Source organism: Stegodyphus dumicola, chromosome 3 (assembly GCF_044657685.1).
Source record: "Stegodyphus dumicola isolate Sdum_Otavi_A_Nest chromosome 3, ASM4465768v1".
Classification (NCBI taxonomy): domain Eukaryota; kingdom Metazoa; phylum Arthropoda; class Arachnida; order Araneae; family Eresidae; genus Stegodyphus; species Stegodyphus dumicola.
In genome coordinates, this window is record NC_140770.1 from 214728498 (window position 1) to 214751007 (window position 22510).

Consider the following 22510-nt stretch of genomic DNA (forward strand, 5'->3'; position numbering starts at 1 on the left):
TGTCGTTTATCTATTTACTGTGTTTTTTTTTTTTCCCCTTAACTGAAATTTGTTACTTTTAGAAAAGTCGCGGGTTATACTTCGGACACTTATGCTTTTCTTCTTGCAATTACCTTGTGTTGAGGAAAGTAATTACAATTATGTAAAGCATAAGTACATAAGAAAATCCAACTGATTTCCAAGGTTTTTCTGATAAAAATCACATTCAAATCAATGTACATTAAAAGACTTGGGATATTTAAAATGCATTTGAACAGAACTTCATCAAACCAGTATAAGCGATGAATATTATTCCAAAAGGAATAAATAATTCACCATTATTATATTTACTATCAAATTAGATTATGCTTCATAAACCAGCTCAATAATATGTTTATTATAACTTACTGTTGATAGCTAATTTTTATTTGAGTTGTTACGAAGCGAATAACGATACTAATGCGTAGTTCGAAAGGCTAGTAATAACTTGACTATTCTTGTTCGAACTGTATTTTGTTTAAAAGAGTTTGCATCAGTGGTAAATTTGATCTTGATTTGGATACAAAAAATTCATGACGATATCTTTCATTTATATTTAATGAAAGCACCAAAATATATCTCAGTAATACACACACATCGCAATGGCGAACCACAGTTACATAATGTTAAAAACACAGAATTCTTTTGGCGCAACAGCGCCCTCTATACTATGAAAAGTTCTAACACACCCCACCTGTGCTCTTTTAAGAGCACATTAAATTTACATATCAATAATATATTTAGATATAATCAAAACCAATATACACAAATTAATACTGAAAACTACATTGCAAATTAAATACAATACATGAAACAAACATATATATATATAACTTTAAACTTCAAAAGGATAGATTAATTGGACGGGTCTTCGATAAAGTCCTTGAGAAGTACGAATCAAACATGAACGCACATACCCATCCCTACCTTTATAAACTTCTTCTATAATTCCAATAGGCCATAAAAATTTTGATTTCGTCGACCCCTCCAGCAATACAACCTCACCCTTTTTAAGATTCCTTTCAGGAGATGGATTTAGAAAAGTATGCGCAGACCGTAATTCGAGGAGATAATTCTCCTTCCACTTTTCCCAAATTTGTTTCAAAAGATTAGTTTGATACAGTTTTCTCCTAGTCAAAGTCTGCCTGTTCAATGGTTCATTCCTGAAAAGGTCGGCGAAATGTACAGGATAAGAAATATTTTCTTGCCCTGGAAACAAGAAATGGGCAGGTGTAAGAGCTTCTGGCTCTTTTATTTCATTATGGACATAAGTAAGAGGTCTATGATTTAAAACCAACTCAATTTCTGATAGAATAGTCATCATTTCCTCAAAGTTAAGAAGAGCCCTTCCGAGAACCTTTCTCAAAGGATCTTTGATACTTTTCATAAGCCTTTCATAAAAACCACCCCACCAAGGCGCGTGAGGCGCAATATATTGCCAAGTTATGCCGTTTATTGAAATGAAATCTTTCAATTTTGAATCTATTATAATTTTTGCTAATTCTTTAAGAATTTCATTAGTGGCTCTAAAGCTCTTAGCATTGTCGGAAATGATAACTTTACAATTTTCTCTCCTAGCTAAAAATCTCCTTAATGACAAAATAAAATTTTTTGTTGACATATTTGTGATTAATTCTATGTGCACAGCTCTAGTAACACTGCATGTAAATAATGTTATGTAAGCCTTTTGAGGCGTATCCTTTCCTGATTTTATTAAAACTGGGCCAGTGAAATCTATGCCAGTTACAGTAAAAGGAGGGTTTTCAGTAATTCTACATTTAGGTAGTTGACTAGTTATTTGTTTAGCTGGTTTCAACTTATACTTTCGACAAATTAGGCAGTTACCTAATACTCTTTCTATAATTTGTCTACCTCGTGGAATCCAAAATCTAGACCTAATTTTGGCTAGCGTAAATGTAACTCCACCATGAAAAATTTTATTATGTTCTCGAATAATAATTAACTCTGTAAATTTAGACTGCTTAGGAAGTAGTATAGGATGAGCTTCCTCCTTTGTAAACGCTCCTTGTTCTAACCTTCCTTTTATGCGCAATACACCATAACTGTCGAGAAATGGGGCTAAATTCGAAAGTGGTGAGTTTTTAGGAATCGATTTACCATTTTTAAGGTTTTGTAATTCTAAGTTGAACTCTATGTTTTGCTCATGTTTTATCCAGTCTATTTCAGCATTTTGAAGTTCTGCTGTGAGGGGACCTGCAATCGTTTGTCATTTTTGAAGTTTATTAACAAACCGTTTAACTAGTGCAGTTACTCTTAGTACTTTTAACAAACAACTATGTTTCCTTAAATCTAAAATAAATTTCGAATTTTCTACCAAACAGTTATTTTGCACTGTACTTTCAAATTCTTTTTTTAGCTCTAAGTCTACGTCTGTAGATTTTAAGTTCTCTCTTTCAGTAGGCCAGTATTCAGGTGATTGGCTTAGCCACGGTGGACCGTTCCACCAAAGATAGTTTGTAGCTAAATTTGCTGCAGAAATTCCTCTGGACAAGATATCTGCAGGGTTATCCTTACCAGGACAATGAGCCCAATTATTGGTATCTGATAAAGATTGAATTTCTTCTATTCTATTTTTTACGAAAGTTTTGTATTTACTAGCTTGTCCCTTAATCCAACATAATGTAATCATCGAGTCGGTCCAAAAATAACTAGAAGTATTAAATTTAAGACATTTACTTACTTGATGGACTAATCTTGCGGACAATAAAGCTCCCATTAATTCCAGTCTTGGTAATGTAAGACCTTTCAGAGGAGCTACACGACTTTTAGAACAAATAAAACTGATACTTATCCTCCCATCTTCAGATATAGCTCTTAAATACAATACAGTTCCATAGGCTAAAAGAGATGAATCTGAAAAAGAATGAATTTCAAATGAAATAAATTTACAGTTCAAATTTGAAAAATAACATCGAGGAATCTGAAGATCTTCTAAGTGTTCGATTTCACTGCACCACAACTGCCACTTGTGATCCAGTGACGATGGAAGTTTATCATCCCAGTCTATGTCATGACTCCACAGTTCCTGTAGAATGCACTTCAGCTTTATGATGAAAGGCCCAAGAAATCCGATCGGATCATAAATACGACCCACTACTCGAAGAATAAACCTTTTCGAAGCAGTTCCGTTCTTGACAAACTTTGATAATTCTTTCACGTTAAAAGATATACTGTCCGCATCTGGATCCCAAACTAGACCCAACACCTTGGATGGTGAGTCAAGTCCCGTACTTGAGCTCTTTTCCTCATCGATGTCGAACTCAGCATCTTTCCACAGCTTAAGCAGTTCCATGGAATTGGTTTTCCATTTTCGTAATATCATGCCACATCTTTTGAGAATTTCTACACTTTCAGTCGTAATTTTCAAAGCCGCTTGCAAGTCTTCTTCGCCTCCAATCAAATCGTCGACATAAAACCATTCTGACGGTAATTTGCAAGTATCAGGAAATTCTTCTTTACATTTATCAAAATGATATTTGTTGAGTTGCAGCTAACAAATATGGACTTGGTTTTAGTCCAAATAAAACTCTACTAAAGTTCATTTCTTGATATGAATTAGAACCGATATCATCAGTCCAGAAGAATCTAGTAAATTTTCTATCACTAGGATCGATCAAAATTTGTAGATACGCTTGCTTTATATCCGCTGTGAAGGCGATTGTATTTTGTCGAAACTTTAAAATCATTTCAAATAGATTCGGATACAAGTTTAGTCCTTTAAATAAACAGTCATTAATTGAAAGTTGTCCTCCTTCATGAGAAGAACCATCAAACACGATTCGAAGTCGACTAGTAGATTTGTCCTCGCGAATGACAGCGTGGTGGGGTAAGTAGAATGACTGCTCAGAATATGACACTTCAGTATCTAACGACGAATTCTCAATGATACCTTCCCTACGATAATCATCAATTACCTTTTTATAATCCTCATAAAAAGCTGTATCATTTCTAAATCTCCTAACCAGACCATCGAAACGTTTCCGAGACACTTCTCTATTATTTGCTAATTTCTCCTGCATACCTGGTTTCCACGGCAACTTTACACAATATCTTCCATCTACGAACCCAACAGAATTATTAAATTCATCAAGTATCTCCTGTTCCACTAAAGTCAAACACTCCGCTTCCTTGTTTTCAATACCTAAACTTTCCAGTTCCCAGAAACGCCTGAGTTCAGCTGATACAGTGCTTTGATCACCTAAAACTAAATTCACAGCAGCCGTTTTACTCATATCACCACAATTTCCCTGCAAGGACCATCCAAGTTCTGTGTTTACAGCTACCAAAGACGTATTTAACCTTTCGAAACCTTTTGTCAACTTCCAATAAAAATCTATACCTATTAACAAGGAAATTTCATTATCATCTGACGCTTGATTATATCCCCACGTTAAAGTTAATCCCTTGGCTTCCATTTCAGCTCTTGTATGCTCATTCGGCAAATTAATCGCCGCCCTCGAAATTTCATCTGTTTCCAACGCCTGTATTACGACTTCATTTCCATCTAAAATATTTCGCAATCTCACTTCAACTCTGCGACATGTTTGCAACCTAGGATCCTTTGCTCCAAATGAATAAATCTTTAATGTTTCTGACCCTAGACATTTTAATCCCAACTTCATAGATACATTTCTTTTAATAAAACTCTTCTCACTACCGTTATCAAACATTGCAATAACTGTACCTGACGATTTACGACCAACAATTTCTGTCCTAACACACTGCAATAAAATCACATTCCTATCATTTACAACTGAATTCGAAATAGTAGGCTGAATTTCCAATTCCTTTGGTTTTTCTTCTTCCGGTTTTGAATTAGATTTACACTTGCTAGAATTTTCAAATTTAAAACAAATAGCTTTGGCGTGTCTACCAAAGCAGAATGAACACTGTTTAGCATTACATTTTTTCACAAAACAGTTTGTGTTACAACATAACAGACATCTCCTTTCCTTAATTAATTTATCCCTTTTTTGCTGTACAGTCATGTTCTCACATTCAGTCTTACAGTGACCTTGACCACAGAATAAACAAACTTCGGAAGTTTTCGCCATAAATTCTGTTACTGACGCGTGTTGATTATTGCGACTCGGATGAAAGTTTCGTTTCTGATTTCGAAAATTGTTTTGTTTGTGTTGGTTAGAATGAAAATTATTATATGAAGATACATTATTAGAATTAATACGGAATGCCTTTTCTCTTGCACTAATAGCATTGTGTAAAAACTTCATCAATTCCTGTAAATCATGACAATTATTTATATTTTGCTTCGAAAATTCAAGTATCAATTCTCCTGGCAGATTTTTTAGTATTATGTTAGTCAGTATTGTTGTGTATGTTTACGATTTGACATTTAATTCCTCTAAACATCTAATTTGAGTTTGGGCTTCAAAATAAAGGTTACGAAGGGCCTGAATGTTAGAAGCATTTTTTACAGGTGCCAGATTTAATAAATTTGACAAGTGAGCATTTATTAAAATGTCTCTTTGGCCAAATGTTTCCGAAATTAATTTAACAGCCTGTTTATAATTCTCTGGAGTAATTGAGAATCCTTTGATGCTAGCTAGGGCTTTACCACCTAATAACGACTTCAAATAGCAAAATTTGTCAACCTCAGTTAAATTAGAATTATTATGTACAGAATTCTCAAACTGATTCCAAAAATCTAAATATTCTGAAGGCTCACCATAGAATCGAGGAAGCGAAAGTTTAGGAAGTTTAGTTCTGTTTCCTAAAGTTTTATTTTCTACGTGAACGTTTTCTGGATTTACTGTTTGTTCACCTGACTGATATGGAACTTTTCCAATTGATTTACTTTTGTTTTGCAACTTTACTTTAACTGGTATTATTTTTTCGTTATATTCATCTACTGTGTTAATTTCATCCTTAATTTCTTGTTCTTCTTTCAACAATTCATCAATGTCACTATTTAGTATGTTAATAATTTCAATTTTACTATTCAACTGTTCTAAATATGAATCACATACATCTATGTCAATATCTGATTCATTCAAATATATGTTTATTTTTTCTACTAACTTTAATGTTTGTTCACGATGTGTGTCACGCTTAGTTCGAAGCTTTAACAATTTAGCCATTTTCACAGTTTCTAGCAACAAATTTTACCCCTCAAATACTTTAACAATAAATTCTAATTCTAGAATTCTAAGAAAACAAACTGTAATTTTCAACAACAAATCACACTTCAAGCATTAACAACAAATTCTAATTCTAAGAAAGTACAACATTTTCTTATTTTCAAATACCAATGCAAATATTCAGTAAATGCGAAACCTAAAGTTGTAAATTTTTACCAAACAAGATCAACAACATCAAACAACCCTACTACTTCAACAATTATAAAATATTCTATTCAACCAAATTTTCAACAAAACTATTTACTCACCCCACCATTACGATAATTCCCGGCGACAGCACCACATGTTACGAAGCGAATAACGATACTAATGCGTAGTTCGAAAGGCTAGTAATAACTTGACTATTCTTGTTCGAACTATATTTTGTTTAAAAGAGTTTGCATCAGTGGTAAATTTGATCTTGATTTGGATACAAAAAATTCATGACGATATCTTTCATTTATATTTAATGAAAGCACCAAAATATATCTCAGTAATACACACACATCGCAATGGCGAACCACAGTTACATAATGTTAAAAACACAGAATTCTTTTGGCGCAACAGCGCCCTCTATACTATGAAAAGTTCTAACATGAGTAATTGCTTAAATAATGTTATTATGTACATGTGATTCAGGTTAATTAAATGCAGTTCTATTCGTTTCGTGCGAATAATTAAAATTTTTAACTTGCTGGCTTTAATTACGCATCTTTATATCCATAATTTGTTTAAATATTTTCTGATGCCATTTTTTTCATTGAATTCATGAGCATTTCGCGTATTTCTGAACATTTAGTTTAAAAACTAAAGGATATTTTATGAAAATGTTATCCGTTTAAAGAGAGTATTCGAAAAACATGCTTACATGCTACTTATTTATTTCGCGAAGAATGTCCACATTTGTTAGTTGTTTATAAACCACTGTATGTTCAAACATTTTCTCAGCGATTAAACATATCGGTGTAAAATGAAAAAGAGCAACCCTCTTTGGCTCCTACTGAGAGTTGTCATTTAGAGATCTCCAGGGTTCCAGAAATAAGGGGGGAGCTGCGACATCTGCACAGCTGCTTTAAGGCGGTGATAGCGCTTTCGAGGTCATCCCCACTGACCGCCTAGAACTGTCAGTAATGCTTTCGAACACTTTTCCATTGACCACCTAGAAGCATCTGTAACACCTTTGACGTAGGTCGTCTTGACCTCCTAAACCTGGTCACAACGCTCAGAGGGTTAACATCCTTTCTTGGCCATGTGCATTTTCCATCGAAGATTTTTTGGCACTACATTGAACATGAAGTAGACTAGAGGGTACTCTCAGTCCCAGTGGACTAGACTGACTTTAGGATAAGGATTTTGCATTGCATTGGGTTATCTAACAGACGTTTAGGTAATCATTAAGTGCCTTATTCATAGTATTCACCTCCTTACAAAACCATGTATCACTGCCTGTACCCTTGACACAGAATACCCAAATTATTATATGTTTGTTATATATGTTCTGTGGAATTTTTAATAATATGCATATCTCCAGTAGTTCCATCAAGCTGCTAGTTCACTAAAAATGTATTAATTATACATAGACTCCAACTACTACGGATTCTCCGTAGTTTCTACGGAAATTCATGAAAAACTACGAGCTACGAAAAGTATGGAAAAATCCAAGGATTTTACAGAAACAAGAGCAGGAGAACCAGTACGCAAAACGGAACCAACTAATTCATCCGATGATTGGCTGAATACTCGTGTTATCATATATCACGTGTTGAGTGCGTTCCTAGTTTTGAAGAATTAGCCAATCGTAGATCAGTAACTCCAACCGTTAACGACTTATCAATAGTTCCACCCAATTGTCTGTCTCCCAGGTTCCTCGCTGATGCGTGTTTAGGCTGCATTGTGTAGTTTACGGCGAGAGCTTAGCGTGTGTCTTGTGAACTGTGAATCAGGTGAAAGATTTTTAATCATAATGCTGCCTCGAACGAAGAAGCCAAAATTATCAAAGCAGAAGTTTAAAGATTCATATTCTTCAGAATTTCCATGCATTAAAGCGTCCGAAATTTCTGTGAATCATGCACACTGCAGTGTGTGCAACAAAGACTTCTCAGTTGCTCATGGTGGAAAAGATGACTGTAAACGGCATGTGTTTTCTCAAAAGCATATAGAACTTGGCACCGTAAAATCTAAAGAAATAACAAATTTCTTAATAAAAGATGATGAAACAGAGCCTATAAAAGCCGAATGCTATTTTGTTCATTTTTTAATTGAACATAATCTACCGCTTTCTGTTTCAGATCATTCCAAAGAGCTTTTCAAAGCAATGTTTCCGGATTCTGCCATAGCAAAAAAATTTAGCTGCGGTCATACCAAAACTGCTGCTATTGTGAAAACGCTTGCAGAAAATACTGTTGCTGATATTATAAAATCAGTGTGCAGTACATCATTTTCTCTAAGTACTGATGGAAGTAATGATAACAATGATAACAAACTGTACACATTGGTTATAACATACTACAGTAAAGAAAAGGGAGTGATAATTAATTCATTGATTTCTATTTTAGAATGCACGAATAATACAGGAGAAGGTATTTTTAATTGTATAAATGAAAACTTTAAAAACAAAGGTTTAGAATGGAAAAATTGCTTATCATTTTCTTCAGATAATGCTAGTAATATGATTGGAAAGCTTAAAGGTGTAGCATCATTTATCAAAATGCATCAACCAAGTATAATCACCCGAGGTTGTTCGTGCCACCTCTTGCATATAGCTGCAAAAAAAGCTAGTGAAAAATTAATTGGCTCAAATTGAAATGTTGATAATAGATATATATTTTTACTTGGAGAAAAGTTCGAAACGGAAGCATAGCTTCAAAGTTGCTCAACAAATTTTGGGACAGAATGCAAAATCTCATAAAATTTTGAAATATTGCAGTACGAGATGGTTGTCTCTTTTAGAATCTATAACAAGGATTTTGGAACAGTGGGATGCTGTGATAAATTTTTTGGAGATAAACCAGATAACAGTGAGAATGAAGGAAAGAGATTGCAAAACATTAAAAAAATTTTACAGTCACCGACCACCAAATTGTACTTGTTATTTTTGAAAAATACTTTGCCTTTGTTTATAACAGTAAATATTAATTTGCAACAACAAGCTCCTTATATACATAAATTGAGAAGAGAACTTTTTGAACTTTTAATGAATTTATTTGTTAGATTCGTAAAACCATCAGTAATTTCTAAAGAAAATGAAGATGTTACTCTAACGTCTATTCCATTTCAGAAGTATAGTAAACAAAAAGAAAATGAAAATTTAGTGATTGGTGCGGAAACAAGACTATATTTAAAAAATGCCAAGTTGAATGAAAGTGAAGTGAAATCATTTTTCAATTCTGTGCGAGCTTTTTTTGTAACTGCATGTTCATATATAATTGATAAATTTCCACTGAGTGATCCATTTCTAAAACATGCTGAAGTTGCTGACATCAACTTGAGAACTGAAGTCTCATTTTCATCTGTTCTTTACTTGATGAATACTTTTCCATCCATTATTGATGAAAAATGTCTTAATCAAGTAGAAATTGAATTTTCCATGTATCAAGTAGATGATTTGAAAGAAATTGTAGATTTGCGTATTGATATAGAATGGGGAGAAATTGCCAAATTAAAAAATATGAATGGGTGTATTAAATACAAAGTATTGCCTTCTGTAATGCTTGCTGTCTTAATAATACCTCATTCAAATGCAGCTTGCGAAAGAATTTTTTCTATTGTTAAAAAAAAATCAGACGGAATTTCGACCAAATTTAGGTCTTAAAACTCTTGAAGCAGTTTTGATTGAAAAAATAAATATGCAGGCAAATGAAGAACTGTGTTATAAAAAAACATTCTCAAAATCAGAACTTAAGCTTGCTAAGCATGCTACATATAAATCTTTGCATTCATAAATTATGCGTATTTTGTTTAATACTTATATGTATCATTCTTGGTTATTTAAATTTTATTTCCCTGTAGAAATCATATCCAGAATAAAGATATGATTTATAGCTTCTGATTTTTTCTATGATTAGTAGTGATTTGAAGTACTTTTTATTAGTGAATGCTTGAGGAGTTAAAAGAAAATTTCTAATTAAATGTGCATATAATTTACAAGGTATATTTTTAATTATTCAGTTTTATATGTATATGGATTTTAAATGTAATAAAATTGATTACAATTAATTATTAATTTAAAATTAATGAATGGTTAATTACAACATACGCTACGCACACATTTTCAAAGTTGTAAAAATGTCGTTCGCGTATTGACTACTGACAAGGTTTGCTGAAGGTTGGAGTCTATGATTATATAGGCTATCTGTTTAAACCTTGAACTGATTTCATTGGGCACTGGTGTAATAATGCCAGTAAATGTGACATCTCGACTTTATATCATTGAAATTGCACAGAAGTGGTTAGCACTATTTAAGATTCAGTAGTATGTGTAGTAGCTGAGAGGATATAGTTCGATCGCCTCCTCCATGACCATGAGTGCAAACATGCATGTGCCATTCAGACTGAATTATTCTCAAAATGGGGTCGTCGAAAGATGGGACATTCTCTCAAGCATATGAATTCTCTCTATCCGGTAAAGAGAAGACTTTCGCATGACCTTTTCACGTCTCAGCAAGTAATAATACCCCTTTTAGACTAGTCTATGTGTTTTGGCAGAATGCCGGCCAAGGTTGTGTTTGAGACAGTCAAACTATACTTGATTGATAAGTGTGAAATAGCAAATGGAACAGCAGATTTGTGTTCATTTTTGTTTTAAGGTGAGGAAAACTGATGGCAAAGACTGATGAAATATTAAAGACAGTATTTAGCTAGTATACAATGACCCACAGTACCACAGTATGATGTTTTAGCAGTATTTTTGCTTCAAGAAATGTCTTAATATATAAGGAATGATTTTCATTTACCCTGACATCTACTGAAATGAAGGAGCAGTTATTAAAGTCCATATGAATCAGAATATAATTGAAGAGCCTTGCAGCAGTTCCTAGGATGTCTGTGAGCTGCTGTTCGTAGGAAACAGATGGAAAATAGAAAATCTGCTTCAATACTAATTCTAGTGCTCCCTTCCCAGTACTTGTTGATTTATTTATTTTATTTATTTATTTATTTATTATTATTATTATTTTGTTTTTGTTTGTTTTTCAAGCAGAAACCCACCTTAAAAATGATTTTAAACAAAACATAAACAAGAGTATTTTGCAGTATTAAAAAACAAATGTATTTCTGCTTTGGAGAGTGGTACTGATTTAGGCTAAGTGAGTTTCAAAATTAAATGGCAATTGTATTTTGCTAAGAATGCTACTAAAAAAATTTTGTTTCCTGCAAAAAGTTATGTTTTTCTCTCTTTAATGGCATTCGGTTGCTTCAATTAGAAATTGATTCAGGTAACTGATTATCTTATAAAAGTTGTTTCTGTAGCAAATTTTTTAAACATTTTTATTTATTTTTAAAGTTTAGTTTTAAGATTATACATACTTTATTTTTTATTACATTTTTACAGGAGTTACAGGGTTTGGACAAGCATGAACGTAAGTAACAAATTTCTTTTCCACAGTTTATAAATGTAATTATTTTTCAGTGTCTGTTTAAATTTTGATTTTGAAAATTTCTAAGTAACAAATTTCTTTTCTATGATTTGTCAATGTTATTTTCCTGTGTCTGTTTAAAATTTTTTTCGAAAATTTGCAGTATTAACTAGTTAAAGTACAAAAATTAAGAGGCTTCATTTGCAGGGAAAATTTTTTTTTTTTTTTTTTTTTAAAATATCGGGTAGACTGTAATTTTCTATTTATTTGGGTTCAACGTGAACTGTGCAAAATTTTACAAAGCTTGAATAAAACTGTAGAACAGAATAGAACTAACACAGCTTCATGTGACGGTTTTAGTAAGAACTGATATCTGCTTTATTTCAGAAAACTGCTATCCACTTGAATGGTTTCTTCAAAACTGATTGAGAGTGCACTTAAATTCACTTTAAGGTTTTGACACTATTTTGGAAAGTTAGACAGTGTTCTAAAGAGTAAACGATTATGGGCTATTTAACGGTTTTAGATTTAGAACGTAACAAGGTACCATTTCTATATATTCTATCTATTATACATTTTAAATACACACATTCTTTAGAATAACAGAAATCTTCAATTAATCTGAAATTTTAAAATTTAGAGGAAGCTTACTGAGAATGTGTCAAAGGTTGTTAAAACGTTTGAAATTTTCAAAAAGGGTTTGAAATTCTCAAAAAGGGGACGAAGCAGAAACTAGTGGGAACATTGATTTGTTAATCTAATCAATAAAGGTGTTAAAAAGAAGGAAACTGGTGTAAATTAGCTAAAATATCTTGAAATTTTTCACATTTCAATTAAAAAGATACATAAATATTTTGTTGTTCCTACAAAACATACATGTTTCATATATCCTTACATCATTTCAGAATCAATATTATAAGTTACATGCATAATTATCTGTATCTTAAACTGTAAAATGTATTGCTGTTTTAACACATATTTTTCATAAATAAATAAAGTAATAATGACCATGTGAATCTGTAATGATTCTAACTATGTATATAGGTATTTATAGCCAACTGCTCACCCTTAGAAGTTATGTCTGCATGTTAAGGTGATGTCTTTCTTTAATCCTTACTGTGGATGTAAGAAACAACACAAAAATGTAAAAATTAGCATAAATTTATTCCTTACAGCTAACAAATGATTTAATATAAAACAGTTTAACCACCTCTGGTGTCGTTTCAGCAGTTTTTTTAGAACTTTATATTAAATACTGTATATTAAGTGAATTATAACTCCAGCTACTCTGCATGAAGCTATGACACTAACAATTGGATTAGACAGACAAAGCACAGCTGCTATCTTTCAGTACATACTAGTCTTGCCAATGACATCTATTCTTTAATGGATTCTGTTTGTTATTTGCAAGTAATTTTAGGACATTACGTAACAGGCTTGCTCGACAATCTTAATGCTCTTTCCATAGTATAACTGTTTACTGTTTATTACTCTATGAAAAATATCTAAGCTCTGTGTTCTAATGGCTACTTTAAATGAACACATTTCCTGTTCTAAATTTCCATTAATTATTTCAGACACTGTACCATCTGCTCCAATTATTGAGCCATCTTTATTGCATGCATGCACATAGTTATGACGCAGCTCTGTTGTACTCAAATTTCTGGGCCTGAAAATGCAAAACATACGTTAAATAAATCAGATCAAAAACTAATTTCGGATGTTATAGAGTTAGCGATTTCAACTATAATGGAACAAGAAGCCAAAATAGCTGATCTACAAGGTCAGTGTGAGGCCCTGGAGGAACAGGGTGATTTACTAAACAAGGTGTCTCTTCTGATCAGCAGCTGTCTCTCTCTCTCTTAGCAAACAGCAGGGTTGCCAAGAGCCAAGCTTTTATTACAAATCATGCTGGTTATTATTTTACTTTTCATTTTAACCTATGCCATGTGACATAAAAATTATATGAACCTTTGGTCTGAGTAAGTACATTATGAAAAGAGGTATAAAAGAAAGAATCAACATAAAACTAATTGTTATTAAAACTTAAATGTCACTAATCTTCTTTAATGTGATTCTATTTAAAGTTTAAATAATTTACATGTACATTTTGGAGAAATTTAGTAATTTAATGCTGATTACCTTATAAATTTTGCAAAGTTGATTTTATTCTTGAATTTGTTTTATATTTATTGTGTTAAGTATAAGATTATATTTAATAATAACATATCCTACTTTCAGGTGTATTTTATTCTTAGAATGATATCACAAAAGTGAAATTCAGCTATAGATAATTATTTTAGTTTATTCAAATTCCTTTGCTGATAAGTTCTTAATTTTTTCATTAATAGTCCTCAAAAGTCTTTAAAAGTACTTAATTTCAGTGTGCTTAAATAAGTAAAAACCCTGATGAAGATCGGAATGAAACTGTAGATTTTTGTGAATTACACACATACGAAGAAACAAACAGATACTCTTCTTTATAGATATAGATGATTTTAATGAATCCAACTTGTGTAATTTCACAGATACAGTTAGTAATTAATAATTTGAATGAATCTGTGTTTATTGCTTTTAAATCACTTAATATGTTAATTAATAACAGAATAAATTTCAAAGAAAAATTAAATGTCTTAAGCTTTGCTGAATGACAAAACACTGCTGTGTATGGTATAAGATGAAAATTTTTCAATTTGAGCATGGCAATGAATTTCTTATAAATTGCTGAATTTATCGAGTTAAAAAAAAGTATATGTTGTGAATGACAACATACTTCTTTTATATCAGAGTTTTCTGGTTAAATTTGAAACATAAATATCTTACATTTTACCTTGGCAACACAAAGCTTTACCAATTATGCATGTTCATGCTGGCATCATTACATTATAGATGTTAAATAGTGATAATTAAAATACTCATTTGCTAATAAGTTATGCATGTTTTTTCTTCATATTTGTATTCATTTCCATCTCATTATTTCTTTGTTGTTATTATATCTAAATCTTATCGTTACCTTTTTTTTAAAAAAATTTCAGTACAAAGGAAAGCCCTGCTGTTTGCACGATTGAGTGTATTAAAGCCCATTGTTTTTGGTAAAGCTCAAGCTCCTGATAGTATAAAGTATTTGATGTCAAAGCCTGAATATAGGTAACTGAATTCTTATTGCTGATGTTTATAGTTTTCACAAAGGTATTTTTATTATTTGAAATTTGTATACCTATCAGATCTTGGCTCATTTTGTGCTTAAAGTTCTATCAATGCTTATTTTTACATCCATTTTTAAAGCCCCTTTATTATTTTAACTTTATTTTTAACCACTTATTTTAATCTGTGAAGCATGTTTGTGATGGGTTTAAACATTAAATTAGGGAAGATGAAAGAGGATGAAAGAGGATGTAGAAAAACTACAAATAATTTAACACCTGAAAGTTAAGCATTAAAAAATAACCAGTGCTTTATAAAGCTAAATAATTTCGAAAAAGAAGTAAAGCAGAAATGCGATGAACTAGAAAAGTGAAGAAAAGAAGTGTATGTACAGAAGAAATGAAAGTAACACTTTTCTGTAATATTTAAATTTTTTAACCATAATATACTATTTACATAAGAATTTGCTACCCTTTAAAAGAAATCACGTACATTTGTTGTAGGGCAATGTTGTGTCTTTTATTAAAGAAGACTAGGTATAAGAAAGAAATAAGTTTTTAATAGGTAAAGTAACAACAGTAATAATGTGCTGTGTGCTAGAGCAATATTTTGCAGCTGGTGTTCCAAATGAAATTAAGGGTTTCCATGAAAAATAAGAAAAGAGGCCCCTTTCATGTGAGCATGGGTGTGTAAATCCTGAGGTTCCCTAGCCCTTCAAGAAATCATATTCTTGGTGAGATGGGTGTTGCGATCCTGGAGCCCCAGTGCTCTATTTTAGGGTCAATTTTTATTAAAGGCAGTCTTGTAGGTGAACTTGCCATGGAGGTGTAGGGCTCCTCACCTCACTAGACTACCTAAGCAGTTCACTTCCTTTAATTACAAAACTCCAAGCTGTTGCCATCCAAATAAATATAAGAACCCCTGGTTTCAGTTCTATTTATTTGCCTCCAAATGACCACATTGATCAAAGGGATCTGGATAATTTAATACAGCAACTGCCTGCACCTCTTATAGGTGACTTAAATGGCTTTAATACACTTTGGAGAAATAGGGATACTAATCCTGGAGGGATTTAAATTGAGTTAATGATTGAAGATCACTCTTTCTGTCTCTTCAATAATGGACAGATTACCTACTTCCACGAGTGTGCAAGGACTTTTCATGCTCTTGATCTTGCCATCTGTTCATTAACACTTCTGCACTTTTCATGTTGGAAATGATCTTTAACAGCGACAATTCTCTTATTTTGGTATATCTCACCTGAGAAGGAGCAAATCCTATGCCAAGATCTCCTTGATTTATACTTGAGAGAGTGGACTGGAAGCTTTTCTCATCTCATGCAGAGCTCTCTGAAGAGATGGTAAAAGATGTGCCAATCACTGATATAGTGAAAGCTGTTATTGATATCATAATACAGGCAGCTACAGCCTCTATACCAGTGACATCAGGAAAGTTATGAAAATATTCAAAACCATGGTGAAGCTATGAATGCCAAAAAACCCTTATAAAACAGAAAAAAGCTTGGGGAATTTTTCCTAGGTACCTCACTTTGTCAAACCTCATAGCCTTCAAAAAAGCAAATGCAAGAAAAGTACGTTGAATAGCCAGAGGGATTTGTACATTTACTATGTGTCATCAATAACATCTTGAACACTCCAAATAAGCGGGTATGATAGAGAGTTAGGAAAGGATGTCATATGTATAATGATCATGCACTTTCTATTTTTGAAAAAGATAGTTGGGTAATTAGCACCACAGAAAGAATTGTAGATGTTATTGGTAAGACTTTTGCTGCTGTTTTCTAGTGGCAGCAACTATCCTTTAGTATTTCTTTCTGTCAAGCAATTCTCAGGGAAATTTCGCATATCCTTCAACACTTGTGACTTGGAGCCATATACTAGTGATTTTACTATGTTTGAACTAAAGAAAGCTTTGCTCCAGACTCCAAAGGTCTTGTCCAGGTCCAGATGATGTCAGTTATAGAATGTTAAAGCATCTTCCAGAGCTGTCATTGGTTACCCTTCTCTATCTTTACATTCCAGTGTGGAAGAAGCACTTCTTTCCCAATTTGTAGAAGAGAGTTGTTGTGTTGTCATTCCCATAGCTAAACCAGGCAAAGACCTGAAGAATCCCTCTAATTATTAGCCTGTCACACTAACTAGTGTGTCTGCAAGTTGTTTGGAAAAATGGTGAATTGCTGCTTATTCTACTACCCAGAGAAAAACAATATAATCTCCCCATATTAGAGTAGTTTCTGTAAAGTAGAACAAAGATCAATAAAATTGTTCTTTTGGAAACCTTTCTCCATAAAGTTTTTGTCAAAAGAAACCACCTTGTATCTGTGTTCTTTGACATAGAGAAAGCATATGATAAGACTTGGAGGTATGGCACTTTGCAAGATCGCCGTACTTGTGTCTTGCATAGCAGTTTACCAATTTTCATTCAAAATTTTTTTAGAGCTTAAATTCTCAGTCTGTTGTTAAAAGATAAACTCAAATTCATAAAAAATTTCCAATCTGTGACTGTTCCAGAGTGATTAAGAGCTCTGAATGCTTGAAATTTGACTCGGGTTTGATCTCGGGCGAATGCCAGCTGCATTTTTGATTTTCATGATTTTGTCTGTGTACACGACAGCTATATAAGCCAGTTTCCCTTAGAAAGTTCTCCACAAGGGCATCTCTCTTCTTAGGCAGATAATCATCATATGCTTTGCCATATTCAAATAACCTAACCCTAAAGTTTAATCTTTTCCAATTTAAACCTCTTGATTTTCATTGTTGTTATAAATTAATATTTCATGTTTTATAGTATTACCAAGATTATCTGAGGAATTTACTTTGTGTAAGCTATTTTAACTAATATATTGAGTGTATTTTTAATATGTTTATATAGATTAGCTATGATTAATATTTTACTTATTTGCTCTAATTTTAATTCATATATTCAGCTAATGATTCTTTTATAGAGTTTGACAGGTATGAAAGGCTAATGGTTGCTTATTAATGCTAAAAATGTAAATAAGTGCCTTTTTATTCTGAATCAAGTATTATATTTGATATTAATTGAACTTTTCTTTTAGATCTAATTTTAATGAAAGCAAAGATGAATACACGAATGTAGTAAGATGCTTTGATTCTGTGGTTGTTTTTACAATGTGTACTTTCTCTAGGGTAAGAAATTTTATGATTGTATTTTTTTATATAGTAATTATCTTATTTTTGAGTAGTACTAATCAAAGTGCTTTAATAAAATAAGCGTAATTTGGGAAACTGTGCTCTTTGATAAAAATATTGTTGTATAATATTATGGATATTTTTTAATAAATGATACTTTTTTATTCATTGATGTAACTTCCAAGTAATTAATAGCCAGACTATTAACATTATTAATTTGAATAATTAATCTCTCAGCAGCTTAGTTTTTTTTCCCTTTTTTATTTTATTTTATTTATTTATTTATTTTTTTTAATTTTGTATAAGTTGAATAGGAAATAGTACACTTGAAAATCCTTTTTAACTGTGCTATTTCCCTTAGCTTAGGGGTATCTTGAAATCCTCAGTGCTTTAAATTTTTTCACATTTATTTTGTTTCATAAAAAAATTTACTACTGAAGAAACTAAACTGTCATACAAAACTTATGGATCAGTCAGGTGTTCATTAGCTGTTACAAACTAAGGTACATTATAGGAAATTTTTTCATAAAGTACTCCCAAATTATACTGCTAATGAAGAGAGCAATTCAAGAGTAAATAAAAGATTATGTAAATATTTTGTTAGAAGAGACAAAATGTCTTTGTACAATTCCTGTGATCTAAAATCACTGATTATAGCCAAATTTAATATTAGATAGGACAGGAATTAAAGGTTCCAAGTAAGGAAATTCAATAATATCAAATAACATTGCATGTTTTGCATTATTTGCACATACTTTGAATAAAGTTTGTAAGTTTCTATTCATTTCCCTTAAGTTCTGCATTCAGCTGTTATTCAGTTGCCAATGAATGTGTCATAAAGCATCTTGTCAGAGTAATGCAGATATGTACAGTGTATTTGGATCAATCAAATGGATGAGCATGCCAGCCCATTCAAGCCATGCTCTGACTTTTCAACAATATATAAGTGGCCAAGATGTTGCATTACTGTCTGTAAGTTTAAACTCAAGGTGGGCAGTCACTAGTCTCCAAATTAATGCCTTCCTGTTTTAACTGCCATATTAATATGTTTCAGTAGCATTTGTAGTACAGTCAAAAGTTTTTAATCCAGACACGTCGGGCGATTCCGGATTTTTGGTTTTTCCGAATTATAGATCATCAGTTTAAATCTGGTAAGATGGCATGCAGAAATTATAAAATTAAAAATATGAAACCGTAATTTATGAAATAAAGAGCAATTATAATCTAAAGGGTATCAAAGTTTACAAAAAAAATGCTTAATATTTATTTGTTTACTTTATTAAACATTTCTTTCAACGCCCGCATGCGTAAGGCATACATTACACATAGTCAAAATTAGAAATTTGCAACCAGAAAACTATTTGATATGTATTCGTGATATTTATAATGACGAGGAATTTGATTTAAATCATATCAAAGACGAAGTACATCGAGATGAAATACTGCATTTAGTAAGGAATTATAAGCCGAATAAAATAAAAACATCTGCCCTGAAGATAAGGATAGTGCTGACAAATCAACTTCCAGTTCATTGAGTGCCACGACGTCCCCCCCCCCCGGGCAGAGCAGCATGAAATTGATAAACAGATTTCGGAATGGTTAGAGAAACAAAAGATATGCCGTTATCCATTTTTTGCAGCAATTCCACTTTTTGTTTGATGGACATCGAAACATGCTTTCGCTTTGTAGATCCTTTGGCGGCTCCAGAATTGAAAATTCTTTTTGATATAATCAAAAGTTCAAGCTTACTTTTATAAAATTGCTCTAACAGTCTGGAAAAAATAATAAGCTGGATCCAGTTAGAAGAGTAAGGAACAACGCAATCTGCAACATTAACTGAAATAGATAATTAGATAATTTTAGCTTAGCTAATACCGTCCGTTATACATTAAACGCGCATGGGTGTACGCATTATGCGTTTACACATGTGCAGAAAGTTTGTAGCTTTGAGGTTTGGATTAAAGACCTTTGACTGTAATCAGATTAGTTACAATCCAGTGATAAGGTGAACTTTGTTATCAGTAATCGTACCTTATCCTATTCATCTCCGAACTGGTGGACACCGATGCAGTTTTATGTGGCCCGCATATGCATTCCAGTTATGTATTGTTGCAATGATTTCAAGATTTTAGTTACTTGAAATCTGAATTTGCATTACTTTCATTAACATTAAAAAGAAACATGAATAATGCCCCTGAAAATCTATAAATGAAACTGATTAATTTACATTGTGATTGATTACAAGTACATAAATATGTTAACCCTTTGACGGTTATGGAAATGAGCAGTTTCCGTTTACTTAATTCGCGCAGCATTAGTAGTAAACAGTAGTCAAAAGTGGCAGCTGTTTTCCCCCGCCGTTCTTCCGAAAATGTCACCTTTCTCTGGCGATGCCGTAGATAGCTCGCCTCGCGCATTTTAAAAATTTCTTAAAGTATTTGTAGTACATAAATAACAGTTTTTACGTACTTTAAAATAATTATTAAACAGTAAATTATAAATGATTATAACCAATTATATAAATAATAATAGTTAATTATAAATATAAGACAAATATTAAATTGAAAGGACTAAATAAATACAACTAATGTAAAACTTTATGAAGCACAGCATAAATACAGTAATTTCCTAAAAATCTTTTTGTGTGTGATATACTTTAAAACATGGAATTGCACATAATGGGGCATTACAGTCTTTGCAATACGTACGTGTTTCACGGCGAATTCTTTTTCCATTAGCATCATTTTTGCTGCAACATTCCACACATCGTCTAGTAGGTTCTTTCTAATAGAGAATTTCAGAAATATTTGTCACGCAAGCTTTCATGCCTACATCACCAGTAAAACTAAATCGGCTAGGAGCGTGAGAACTTGAATCAATTATACACCACTGTCGAACACTCGAAAAATCTTCCTCATCGCTTAAATCGTCTCCTGAGCTTGAAATACTGTGAACAAAGTCTTCATCAGAGTCAAAACTTGATAAGCTTTCTGTATCACAATCATAATCATCATCATACCTATCTAACTTTCGCTTTTGAGCCATTTTACTGTACAAACACCCTAAAAACCGCGCCAAAATACGTATAAAATGAACAAGGTCAAAAAAAAAAATCCACCTTCATTATGCAAAGAAATTCATGGAACTCGTACTACCATCTGTAGACAGTAAAACTAACTAAATTTCGCGGGTAGCATTCGTTTGAAACACAATCAGTGCAGAATAATAATGGCGAACGAGGTCAGCGCGCATTGGGGAAAAATTTCACTACGCGAGTAGTGCTCGTTACTAACCATTTCGGTCAAAATCTTGCTCCCGAGCGGAACTCGTTTGCGCGCATTATGAAGCACGATTCGATTGCGAGCTGAACTCGTTCATAACCATCAAAGGGTTAATTACAATTACATAAATATTCAAAGATTTGATGATACTGATTTCATTAATTTTCATTTGTTAAATAAATAAGTATGCTCAGTTACAGATCTGTGCAGTAAATATAATGGCTTTGTTTGGGAATGCATTTATATGAACTGCTATTCTTCACGATTGAAAATTAGCTAAGAAAATAACTCAATAGCCTGATGAGCATCTACAAAGTTTTTCTGATGCGTTTATTTTAGTTTAAAGTAAATTATTTAATGTTAAATTAATGATTAATTAAACATATTAGAACTATTTAAAATAAATATCAGTTTGAAAATTTATTATTTGGCCATCAGTATATTTGAATTGCAAAGTGTAACCAACAAAAATGACCATCAGGTATCCAATTTTAGATTTCAGTGAGAATATATATATAAATTATTTTTTTCCCTTTCAATGTTATTATTGTTGTTTATGTATGCTTTGATAAATATTATATAAGCCAAATTTAAAATTTAGTTAAATATTTTTTATTTTGTTGATAAAAATTTTTCATTTTGTCTTTTTTTTTAAAAAAAGCTAACCTGTCAGATGGTTTTAGATTGTGCATTTGACCCACTTGCAGTTTGAGTCTGAGAGCACTGCCTTTACCATATGAAAGAACTAAGAGGCACTGTGGTTAAAATAAAGTAAAAACAAATAAAACATTCTAGGTTGACATAATGAAATCATTGAAACATTAGTGAAATAGGAACCTGCTCAGACGACCTGTCTGCTTTAGCAGTTGCAACGGGAATGAATGGCTTGATTAATTTCTTCCTTTTTTATTATTGTATCCTATAGAATTCCTGGTGTAGGTTATCCGTATTCCAAAAAATTGATATCCAGATTAAGGTATATTGAAAGGAAAGTCTCTTTTGCAACATGATCTAGTAGTGATTTATTTGGTTCCTGTTTTCTTCAGACTTCTATAAGTGGTGACACCAGTGGACAGGTGCATTTGTTGCCAACTAACTAGTCCACCTTTTTCTGCAGTATTATTTACCTGTATTAGGGAGACCTTGCTGTTGGAAGCATGCTA

The 22510-nt window shown here is 32.2% G+C and overlaps 1 protein-coding gene across 5 annotated transcripts in view; it reads left to right on the top strand.

Annotated features, from left to right (window-relative positions):
* Positions 1-22510, top strand: part of LOC118203893 (uncharacterized) — a 233753-nt gene that overhangs the window by 11492 nt on the left and 199751 nt on the right. For all 5 annotated transcript variants that reach the window (XM_085813843.1, XM_085813842.1, XM_085813846.1 and 2 more), the window contains exons 3-5: positions 11725-11752; positions 14785-14896; positions 17973-18063. In XM_085813843.1, the coding sequence (XP_085669969.1) occupies positions 11725-11752; positions 14785-14896; positions 17973-18063 (231 nt within the window). The remainder of the gene's footprint in view (positions 1-11724; positions 11753-14784; positions 14897-17972; positions 18064-22510) is intronic.